This window comes from Montipora capricornis, chromosome 2 (assembly GCF_036669925.1).
Source record: "Montipora capricornis isolate CH-2021 chromosome 2, ASM3666992v2, whole genome shotgun sequence".
NCBI classification, from domain to species: domain Eukaryota; kingdom Metazoa; phylum Cnidaria; class Anthozoa; order Scleractinia; family Acroporidae; genus Montipora; species Montipora capricornis.
The window spans coordinates 41,518,150-41,530,365 of NC_090884.1; the positions used below are offsets into that span (position 1 = coordinate 41,518,150).

Consider the following 12,216-nt stretch of genomic DNA (forward strand, 5'->3'; position numbering starts at 1 on the left):
ATTACTGGTACATATAATTTTACCATGTTTTTAAGAAAAGAAAACTGCCTACTATTGGGAAAAAATATGACACTGGAAAAAAAAAACCCAAAAATAAACAATATTGATTAGCATACACCAAATGTTCTAAAAGAGCTGTCGCGAGTTTTGTTCACAAATGATTGGCATACATCAACACCACAGTTCCAGATAAGGTCACTCTGTCACTTTGTGTCATTCCAAGTTTTTTTATATTTTCATTATCAGATGCAGCTGGGAACAACCACCCAAAGGAGAAAAAATAAAAATCTCCCGCAGGCCAAACAATGGTTTCGTTGCAGCTCAGAATTTAATCCACTGACTCAACAGGCACCTTTGGATGTTTAAAAGACTCACTCCCAGGAGTCAATGGGTTAATGAAAAAAATAATAAATTTATTTACAAATTGTAAAATAAATGCAACAATCACTCAGACCTTGGAGGATCAACAGAAATGTAGTAGTGCTTCAGGAAAGTAACCCTTCACTTTTCTCAAATTTATCTAGACAACAGGAATGCAAGTACTCTGTAATGGCCAGAGAGATTGTTGTCATTTGCTTTACATGCAAGTCAACTCATGAACCCAGTTTTAGAATCCATCGACAAACTGCTTTATTATATCCGGGGCAGCAGAATCGAACCCAGCCATGTCAAGCATTCCTCTGTCTTCAGGATCAGCCAGTGTAAAACCATTGGATGTCATGGCACAAACAATCAGCTTTGCATCAATGCCAGAATGGGCTCTGTATCTCTTCAGTGCTTCGCTGGGGTGTACCCCACCAGCCCACGTCTCACAATCAGTGTAAACAATGAAGACATCCACTGATATGTTTTTTTCCATTGCATACATCATGGGTTGGGCACAGTCAGTGCCTCCCATTGGTACCTGTAGACAAAGCTTTCATTGTCAAGTCTGTCAACAGATTCACTTAAGCTCAAAAAGACTACAGGGAATCAAGTGAGACCTAACGCTATTGTGCCTATGATGGGTGAAGAACCTTCGCTGATCTACAGCATCAAGAACTTCTTACGTATAACCCAAGGACAGAGAAAAAATCTCTGACCTGGCTGGGAATCGAACCTTGTAGCACACAGGTCAGAGATTTTTCTCTGTCCTTGGGTGAAACATAAGATGTTCCTGATGCTGTAGATCAGCGAAGGTTCTTCATCCATCATAGGCACAGTAGCGTTATGCCTCACTTGATACCCTGTAGATCTATGTACACACGCTACTTAGGACAACACGCATTTGCACTCTCAAGACTGTGCGACACACAAAAAGAAACCATTTTATTGAACTTTATTTTGAACATTCACTGGGCCCAGTCCCTCTGGGGGATTTTGTAAATTTTCATGAGCGAAAAAAGTTAATGGTCAACTAGTCAATGGTTAATTTACTTTAAAAATGATTATAATTTTCTTATGTGGCTTGGGTGACCCAAAAGTGAACACTTTCCTCAGTGTACATAAATTAAAATAAAAAAGAAAATATTTCATATTTTAGACAAAACTAAGAAAACTAGAAAAAGTAAGGTTCCAATAATTCACTGCACACAACTTCCTCTGAAATCACAACATAGTCTTTATTACAAAAATATTTCAAGGTACATTCAAAGAACAGCCAGTTGATCTCCAAAAGCTTAGCTACATGAACAGCTGCATAGACACTGAGACCCCTCTCAGTCCCTCATCTGGGATATGGATGTTGTACGTAGTTAGATCGCACATGGCGGAAATACAACTTCATCTGTGTTTATACTTTGTCTTGTTTATGCTTGGTCTCCTGATACACAGTGCCAAATTGTTGCACCCCAAAATAACCAGCTTTTTCAATGGCAAGACAATGTGATAAGGAGAAGGAGTTATACATGGAGGGCATTTCTCTAGAGTCCTGAAAATTTTGGGTGACAACAAAGGAAAATGTTTCTAGTGACAAAATTTTGCAATACGTTGTTTTGTTTTCACCAGTCTTGAAAACATGTTCAAAGATCAATTTTTCAGAAGCAGCAGATCATAGTTTCATGAATTGCTTTTTGGGCCTGAAACGTTTTTGGGGCTTTCAAGAAACAGGCCCTTGGGTCAATAAGACAGTAAAATTGTATAAAAGTCTTAATACTTTTGATGAAGAAAACAAGAAACAGGTAAGGTTCAACCACAGACCTCATAGTACTTACAACTTCTCCCCTTTGAAATTGTCTTTACCAAGAGAACTCTTAATACCTAAATTTACATGTACCTGTTCAATGGTCCTTATGACTGTATCAAGCCTCTGAGTGGAGTTAATATTTAGAGGAACCAAATGATGAGAGAAACCAACAAAGTGATACTGTGGCTCTGTACGTGCTGTAAGCATCGCCATGGCAGCAGACGCTACTCTTGGGGTAATGGACGTACCAATGCAATTCCCCCACGACATTGAACCACTGACGTCAATAGCCAAAAGATATCTCTTATTGGTGGGTGTGACAGCCTGCAAAAGTAAATTATATTAAATTATAGTAAATTATATTAACATCAATAATAATCAACATTAACCTTTATACTCTATTATTATAAAGATTACACAATAGTCTTCACATGATTATTGTCAAGACTAGTATAAAATTACTTCTCAAAAACACCTTGAATTCTATCCTTAAAATAATAATAATAATAATAATAATCTTAATCATAATCATAATAATAATGATAATAATGATAATAATAATAATAATTATTATTATTATTATTATCATTTTAAGGATGACAGTTTGAGACTACATGCAAGCATAAAGACTTCTACAAATAAAAGGAGAATCAAATGTCAAATTATGATAGCTGATTTGTACAAGAAATTGTACAATCTCGAGCACCACATTTAATATTTAGAATTACAGGTACAGGTCATTGTTTGGGAAGTTTTCAAAATTGGACAAGCCTTTAATTAAGCAAGTCCAAGTTTTATAGAAGTCTCAAACTTTATATCGCCAGTATTAATATTCAGACATGTACAAAAAGGTTATGGAATGTTAATTTTTGTCCACAAAACTCCAACAAAATGTTTATTTATTTATTTATTTATTTATTTATCTACTCTCATTGGAAAGGTTGATATTTACGCTGACAGCAATAAACTATATTTAGATACCACAAACCTACAGTCAGCTACGAAAAACTTTCATCTAGATTTGGGTACAATAAATCTAACTAACATTAATAAACAAAACGATAAAAAAGGTTGCAACACCTGTACCTAATTAAATTAAGTCTGCCTATTAAGTAGCTACAATAGCTAGAAGTGATTTCCTCAAGAGAGGTTTTTTTTTTATGAATGAGTACTCTCAATGAGAGAGTTTCACAAAATTTATTGCTAACAAAATCACACACAAACCTTGAAAGCCAAATAGAATGCCTCGTCTAGTGCAGTTACTATGGCTTGGTTCGGAGTCCAGGTAAGTTTGCCTTTATCTCCCTGACCCGCTTGATACTGTTTGAGAGCTAAGAGGATTGAAAATGGATGAACACGGGCATCTTTGAGGCTCTGTACATTCCGTAGCTTTTCACACACCTTGGTTTGTCCATCAGACAAGGGAGCCAACACTCCAACATTGGTCATTTTGCCAAGATTTCGAATCATGGCAGTCATAGGCATTTTTTCCAACAGCGCTTCCCATATCTGTTGGAACAAAACAAAGTCATGGATGCTACAAAAAAAGAGTAATTACTCATGGACTTGGGAACATCTGTCCAGAAAGGCATGTACATGTAGTAAGATGCACGACAAATGTGATAAGAACCAAAAAGTGTCTTCTGCATTATAAAAAAAAGGCCACTAGCAATAGAACAGGATTTTATTACAAGAAAAGGAGTAGGACAAGGTCCCACAATGATAGGGGGACCTACCAACCCCTTTTAGAGGGTCCAAGGTATATTATGAAGACAACACCTCACCCTGTCCTACATTACAGTGAGCTGCCTCTGCTGTTTATCATAGTCACCTCATGCATCGCACAAAGAAGGGCCGTACGGCTTTTTCCGGCCCTGCTCTCCCTAATGTATACCGCCCTCATACCAGGACTACAATGAAAGCACACGTGGGACCATATGGGCCATGTGATCAATTTAATTATTATTCTGTGAGGACAATTTCCCAATATTGCACTGATCAAAATTCTCTACTTACCAGTAATCTTTGGGAGATGCGGTGGCCTCATGGTTAGTGCGCTTGACTCTGGCCCAAGTGGTTTGGGTTTGGGTCCTGGCCGGGGACATAGTGTTGTGTTCTTGGGCAAGACACTTTACTCTCACGGTGCCTCTCTCCGCCCAGGTATATAAATGGGAACCGGAGAATTTAATGCTAGGGGTAACCCTGCAATGGACTGGCATCCCATCCAGGGGGGAGTAGAAATACTCTTAGTCGCTTCATGCTACAGAAACCCGAGATAAGCGCCAGCCTGATGGGCCTTCTAGGCTTGTAGCAGACTTAACCTTACCTACACCAGTAATCTTGCTGTGGACCAATTTTCTAACATCTTGCTAAAAAAATTGAGCACCAGTAGGGGCCCTTCACAGACTAGTGAATGATCAAGCACTTTAAAAATTCTAGACGTGTTCTGTATGATTACTTAGAGCTTTACATTTAACAAACATCCTCAAAACTGAGTTAGCATCCCCATATACATGAATCCTAAGGAATACACAAGATTTCTTTATCAACAGTGATAGTTGAAAAACACTTGCGTGGTCCTTAACCCTTTCACTCCTGTGGGGTTTCCCATTGATGAGCAAAATCGTCTGGCGTTAGACAGAGTAAAATCTATAAGTGTCACTCTTGGGATTGAAAGGGTTAACAAGAGGCAAATGTAACAACTACCAATTCTAATTTCAATGCTCTACCACTAAGCTGCATAGACCTTGTACGAACTGGATGACAGGGATAGTGCAGCAGAGTGAGCGCTTGCCTCCCACCAATGTGGCTCAGGTTCCCTTCCAAGACTGGTGGGGTTAAGTTTGTTGTTTCTCTACTCTGCTCAGAGAGGTTTTTCTCCTGGTACTCCGCTTTTTCCCTCTCCACAAAAAAGCAACCTATAATTTGATTTCTGTAAAGTCTCCCCAATTAGTGCTCCAGCGCTTAATTCACCTTACACTTAAATAATTAACAATTATTCGCCGAAGGCAAAGTGATTATCAGTGAATATTCACCGAGACAAAGTCGAGGTGAATATCCACTGATAATCACTGAGCCTGAGGCAAATAATTGTTTTAGTATAAATACACAGGTGATTATTTCAAAGAAAAAGAAAAAAAAAACCTTTCAACACGAAATCATCTTCACTTACATAGGCCAAACGACTTCTGGCAGCAATTTTGTCCGTCGGGGTGATTATCAGCTGATAATCCGAGATAGCTAGCCAATGAGAGCGCACGATTTTGTATAATCACCTGTGTATTTATACTAAAGTTCACTATTCTTATCATCATCATCATCACTTATCACACTGACCTTGCTGGAGTTTAGATGGTTCGTTGGAATATGTTCTCTGACAAGCCCGTTTACTCTTATAGCATTCACCAATTCATCTTCGTCCATTGTCTTTGCTTTTTCTACAACCTCAAGAAAGGTGCACACAGCTGTGACATCCTGACCAACACCAGCAGTTGTTGCATCTTGCTTCACAGCCTCAAAGCCTTTGATAACGTACTTGATGACAAACTGAATGGCAGGGTCTTGGGGTTTAACGTGGCACAAACGAAAGAGGTCACGATGGGACCAACCATTTCGTTGTTTGTACTTTGTCACGGCGACAGCCAAACCACGCGGTCTCTTATCGGTGTACCACTTTTGAATCGCTTTTCTGTGCGCTCGACCCCAGCCAGATGTTGGTTGGCTAAGCTTTTCGCAAGTCTCCACGAAAGTGAAAAGATGAGTGGGAATTCTTAAAACTTGTGTAATAGCTGCGTACGCGGCTCGTTTGGTTTCTAAGTGCTTCGAACGAGCACATATCGCTAGAGACAAGATTATCGGATCTTGTTTGGCTGTGCGACCCTCAGTGCTATACTCAACGATGACTTTCACGGCATCAGGGCCTCGGCCTTCGCTGATAAGTCTCAACAAAGCTTGAGCGTTTTCTTGTCCTAGGTTCTGTTGGGTAGCGTAGTATGTACCGCCTTCGCTCCCGAGAACAAGAAAACGACGGAACCTCTCCAGGTCGTCAACTTTCCACACAAAACCGCCGGCTTGGTTCTGTACCTGAGTTGCTGAAAGCGGCTGAGACTGTGGCGTTTCAGACGCAGGGGCCATTTCCACGTCGGGAGCTTGTTGTTCCGCCATGTTCTTCTTTCTTCTTGCTAATTCAAAGTGTTCCCTAGCTGTAGCCAATCAGATATTTAAGCAGCGAATGCGAGTTTTTAATTATTTATCCGTCGTCGGTCGCAATACACTGAGGACAGAGCGGATTTTCCAGTTTTAAACAGCGTAAAGACTAGGTAACCATAAACTAAAAGTAGACCATAAAGAGACGCACAAAACCTTCCGGGTTATCTAGAACCCAGATCTCCATCTTTCATGAGCGAGAACAAAAACAATAGAAACACGTTGGCACACAGGCTCCCCAAGCTCAGTGTGAGCATGGCCGACAAAAATATAAGGATTTGCATGACATTCCCGATAAATCAATTAAATAGCCTAACCTTGTTGCCATCGTGGATAGCTTCCTTCCTGTGTGGTTATTTTCCAGATCCGACGCGATTTGAGCCATTTCTCAATTATTTCGTGGTTGTCAACCACTCAAATCGCGCCGGATCTCGGAAATAACCACATGGTCATATAACAGGTTAGCACGAGTGCATAAATCGTCAAAATCGTGCTCTAAACTCTCTTCATTGGTGTTTTTGGAGGACAGGACTTCCAAAAGCGATCTAACCCTAGAAAGGGAAATTTCTTTCCCAGGCGGATCAGACATCCTTTCCCTCAGGCGTCCTCGCAAAGTTCGCGCTCGTTCGCGGTCTTCGTTGTACGTCACGCCAAAAAAAAAGCTAATTTTGTTTAACTTAAAAAACGAATGACGAACTTAACTTAAAGAAATGTCACGATTTCAATAAAACAAATGTTGAACTTAAAAAAGCGAATGACATGATAGTCGACGTCAGTACACGACCGTCACTTGCTTGAAGAAAACGAACTTTGAACTTAAAAAACGAATGTTGAGGTTGAATAGTATATTGATCTGAAACAGAAGTGTCACAATTTGAATAACACGAATGTTGAACTTGAAAAACGAATGACAAAGTCGACGTCAGTTCATGCGTAAACGAATGTCGAGGTTGAATAAAACGAACGTTAAAGTTGAAAAACGAAAGTCGTTTGTAAAAACGAGTGATAAATAGAATTTCGATAAGAAAAACGCGCCATAAACACTGAGGTTGTCAGGTATTGCCACGTAACGTCAGCAAATGTTACAAAAGCATACGTGTCACGAAGTGTCTCACTTTATTTTGGAGTCATTCCAGTCCTAACCATATTTGCTTCGTTGACAGGTGGAGGGCATATTTTTCCCAAGAGTCCTCGCCGTGTTTGTCAAAAAAAGAACCCCCCGATGACCAAGACAATTCAATGATTTATTTAGTATGAGGCCTATCAAGACTGACAATCATTTAGAGGTTGATTCCAGTTATCAGTTGAGCTACACAAGTAAGGATTTTGCGGGCAAAAGCATCCCTATCATTTGTAATCAATGTTGAGTAATTTGATTGGAGTAAAACGTTGGTCGTGTAGCAGTGGTGTAGCACTTATATTTTAACAGAAACATCTATGGGAGTGTTATTTTTAAGTGCTGTCTATATTACGATGAAATACAACTAAGTTTTTGCCCAAGTAATGGAAATATGCTCACAAAAGGGCAGCGTAAAAGTATGACTAGGTTTAGAAATTGCATGATCGAGTTTCGAAATAATTCAGAGTTCCATTTGATCAACCCTCATTAAACTAGTTTGCAGTTTCCTCTTCAAACTATCTCCTCTTGTGGTATTTAATGAGCATGAATACAATTGTCAGATAACAGGTGAAATTAATTGTGAACATAAAATATCGACTTTTATCAAGTAAATATCATCATTGAAGCAGAAGACTAATATCGGAAAATGATCTAGCACGGGCAACTCTCCAGCGCCACCTAATGGCGTATTTTCGGTATATGCTAAAAAAATGTTCACGCATTTCTGTTCTGGTTTTCACGCCACGTTTTTGATACTTGAAATGTAAGTAAAGAAAGAAAGTGTTGCGATAACTAAACAAGCAAAACATCCGCCATTTAATTGGTTAACAAACTGGTTTACCTGCCCCTACAATTTAAAGTATGGCCAACAAAGTCGTTAACGGAAAAAATAAAAATAAATTGTTTTAACACTTCTGTTATCGTTTTCACGCAATATTTAGAGACATTTTAAATGTAAGTAATGAAATTAAAGGAAATGTTGCGCAAACTATGCCAGCAAGACATTCCCAAATTAATTTGTTAAAAGCGATACACCTGCCTCAATATTTTAAGGTTTCGCCGACAAACTCGTGAATAAGTGGAAGTGGAAACAATGAAATTGTGACTGCAGCAGGAAGCAGGATGAATTGCACAATTGGCTAATAACTCTCAAAATAGCTAACTAAGCCCTCAGTGAGATCCAATCAAACGGGATTTCTCGACAGCGCAAAATGTTCTTTCGCTAAAGACAATGGCCGGCCTATTGAGCAGGATCCTTCAGCTTAGAAAGCGTCAGTACTAAAAACTCTGAAAAGCACTACTTTCGAATGTGTTTGTCTTAAATATCACGCTACAATGGTGTTTTCATTTAACGTCACGTTTACGCAGCAAACGTTGCATTGAAATAATAACTGCCATGGTTTTCTTAATATTGTCGGCTAAATTTTAGTTCAATTCAGCTGTACTCAAGTATTTATTACAGTAAAATACTTTCGTTTCTTTCTGATGTGAAGAAAATCCCACCGTCAACTTTTTGCCTAAGGAACCTTTCAGTCCTTAGGAAGCAAATGACCCCTAGAATTATGTAGCTTTCGTGGAATTTTGGATTGCTCGACCCGTTTGTAACGCTATTGCTGCTTCTCCCTAGTTTCTAAGGACTTTCGAACACTTGAAGAGCCTCTTGAGGGCTTGACGGTAGTTTCCGCTGAAGGCTAGGCAGATACAAGGATTGATGGCACAGTGTAAGTTCGTTACGAGCTGGGTAACTTTCCTGTAGATAAAGAAACCACAAGGCAAAGGATCCTTTATAAAGGTAACTACTAAATTGTTAATACTCCAAGGTAACCAGCACACCATAAACAACAAAACAATTGCTATGGTCAATTTCCACACATTTCTGTTCCGTTTCTCTCGTTTCCTCTCGGCGTCAGTGAATCCTTCACCTGGTGTCTTCCGTGACGTGAGATTGAGAAGCATCGAAGAATACAGTATAAACAACAGAGCCATGGGGATATAAACAAATACCACATTCATGGCAAAAATGTATTCCGACCATGTTGTCGAATCTATCACAGAATCCCAATTCCGATGACACGTTACCACTTCTTGGTCAACATCCAGGCTGAAGACTAAGAGATCTGGTGACATAACTGCCATAGCAAGAATCCAGGTGACGATAATCAATAAGGGGCATCGCTTAGAACTAATTAGCGCTGGACGGAGAGGAAACATGACGGCTCCAAATCGATCTACTGCTATCAGAACCAGGCTCTCAATCGACACTATTAAGGAGACATCAGTTAAGAAGGGACCCAGCTTACACAAGGCCTCACCAAGGGCACCTGTAATGAGCCAGGCGTTTAAGTACAAGGCTGAAATACGGCGAGGAATCAAGAATAAGGGGTACAAAATGTCGGACATGGCCATATTGACAATAAGAAGGTTGATGGGTTTCCTCAGAGTTTGTGTTTTGTAAACAATTATTCCTATCAAGGAATTTCCGACCAGCGAAACAACGAAGATGAGGCTGTAAAACGCGGTTGTATGAACTTTGTATACTGCGGTGTTCAAGTTACTGGAACAGTGCAGTTCATTCACTGATGCATTCATGGTGGCTGCCTTGATGAATCCTCCGCACACAGCCAACTGGTTTCTTGCGAGCAAACGGCGTTGCGGTGTTTATGCTTGAAGGAAATAGCGTTCAGGCGTTTGATTCGTCACTCGAAAGGACATGTGATCTCTACCGCGGCCGACCAGCTTGCTTATTTAATTTAACTCTTTCGGTGCTTTGAGCCTCGTTGTTTAACTTTGTGCACGAGGAAGAGGGAAGAGTAACCTCGAGGGAGTGATTGTACCATCAACTTGGAGTTGTCCAGGTTGCAAGATATAAGATGCACCTTGACATTGATGAGTCACCAATTTTCTCCTTACTCCGTTCCTCTGACTGTGATCAAAGACTGACGCAAAATATTAACGTCACGGACGTGTTCCCTTAACGATGAATCTAACTCAAAATATAAACCAAACGCTTATGCTAATCTTCGAGACCAAGACATAACAGAATATTACGCAACCTAAATCAGAATTTAGAGTGCATTATAGTACTTGCAATCCTACACACAAGAGACTTCATTCTTTGTGATCAGTGTGTGGTTTTTTCAACGTTCCATAGAGTTACAAAGTTTTGTCAGAACAAGTGTCATTTCTTGAAAAATAAAATTACTTACGCCGAATGAAGTCAAAAACGAATCCCAGAGGGTATATCTTTTGTTCGGAAGACTTAAAATTAATTCAAATTTGGATCAGCAAGGGTTCTATTGTAAATATACAATCGAAAAATTGAAGCAATCAATTCCATTCCCGCGGGACATCACCACTATTAATCGGAAATTGCATTGACGAGCCAGGTGACCTGTGAATAGGCTAGGAGTCAAGATAAAGGAGAGTACTTCTGGCTCAAGAGTTAGTGACTGACGACAAAAGTACAGTATGTATTCCTGATGTCTTCAATAGGCCTTTTTCGATATATTAAAATTCAGCTTGAATGTGAAGTTTAGAGGACAAAGACAAAGGAAAGTGGATGATATACAAATATTTTTCACATTCATTCCAACGTCTTTCTGTTGTTTTTGTCCTCACTTTCTCACTATATCAAGCTGAATACACGGCCTATTGTGTTTCTGTAGCATCTCTGGTCGCTAGTTCTTTTAGATCCTCCCGCAGGGAATTTCAAAATCCCGCGGGGGCGCGATGATAATTATATACCTTGTTAATGTCAAAGAACTCGAGGAGTGAACAGCTTGGATGGTATCGAGTAAGATCCCAAAGATTGAGAAGGGCCAGCACATGCAAATTAGTTAGAAGCTTTTGTAGAACTAGACACACAACAATAGGAGCTTTGTTATTCAATGATATGGAAATTAAGTGAAGCTATGATCTTCGCAGTTATGAACGCAATTTTTACAATTGCGTAGAGAAGTCTGAAAAATTCAGGACTTTAACGGGGTTTGAACCCCGTCGAAGTACTGAATTTTTCAGACTTCTCTACGCAGTTGTAAAAATTGCGTTCATAACAGCGAAGATCATAGCTTCACTTGATTTCATATCCGCAGTTCATATATGATTCATTTCATATACCATTTCATCATTGACATGGAAATTAGTGGCCCTGTATTCTGTAGTTTAGCCTGAAGTAGCATTTTTATCATTCCGTGTGCTAAACCAATGAAGGAAATTATATTGTTGGTGCCGTATATGCGAAGCGTCCCACGCGATAGTTTTTCAGATTTTCATCCGTTATGGCCTAGGAGAACTTGAAAGAAATTCCTTTAAATCACAAAGAGGTTTAAAATCTCATTCTTTGATTGCACTCACGTGATAAGAAGGTCATGTTGGTGCCAGAATAAAAGAAAAATGTAATTCAAGTTTTGCAAAATAATAGAATCAAATTCCCAAAAGATTTTTTCGCTATTGATGGCCGCTGTGACGTCAAGTGCAGTCAAAGAATTAAACTTCTGGTTATTTACCTAAAAGTATCTTCACTTGTTACAAAAAGAAACAGTCAAATGGTTCCGAGCGCGGGATCAAGACCTTCCACCATTTAGGAAAAGATTCCGTGATGTTTAAATAAAAAACTTTAAACATAATTTTTTATCTCAAGAAGATGCAAAATGGCAATTTTGCAAAATCTGTATTTCGAAGATATTTAAATAAGCTGAATTTTATCCGCTGTCAATGCCATAGTTGC

General features: G+C 39.3%; 2 protein-coding genes across 2 annotated transcripts in view; both read right to left on the reverse strand.

The window, feature by feature from the left end:
• Positions 1–6,531, reverse strand: part of LOC138022035 (RNA-binding protein RO60-like) — a 6,651-nt gene extending 120 nt beyond the window's left edge. Inside the window, exons 1-4 of the mRNA XM_068869056.1 lie at positions 5,501–6,531; positions 3,389–3,673; positions 2,255–2,488; positions 1–904 (exon numbers count right to left, since the gene is read on the reverse strand). The exon at positions 1–904 is cut by the window's left edge and continues 120 nt beyond it. Coding sequence (XP_068725157.1) covers positions 608–904; positions 2,255–2,488; positions 3,389–3,673; positions 5,501–6,328 — 1,644 coding nt within the window. The 5' untranslated portion in view covers positions 6,329–6,531 and the 3' untranslated portion in view covers positions 1–607. The remainder of the gene's footprint in view (positions 905–2,254; positions 2,489–3,388; positions 3,674–5,500) is intronic.
• Positions 6,532–7,849: 1,318 nt separating this feature from the next.
• Positions 7,850–10,273, reverse strand: LOC138037998 (RYamide receptor-like). The gene has a single exon (XM_068883818.1). The coding sequence runs from the start codon at positions 10,077–10,079 to the stop codon at positions 9,114–9,116; it is 966 nt and encodes a 321-aa protein (XP_068739919.1). The 5' UTR covers positions 10,080–10,273; the 3' UTR covers positions 7,850–9,113.
• Positions 10,274–12,216: the final 1,943 nt, after the last annotated feature.

Bases quoted from the DNA above. Each gene is read 5' to 3' on its own strand.
- LOC138037998 (XM_068883818.1), bottom strand. From the start codon at position 10,079: ATGAATGCATCAGTGAATGAACTGCACTGTTCCAGTAACTTGAACACC.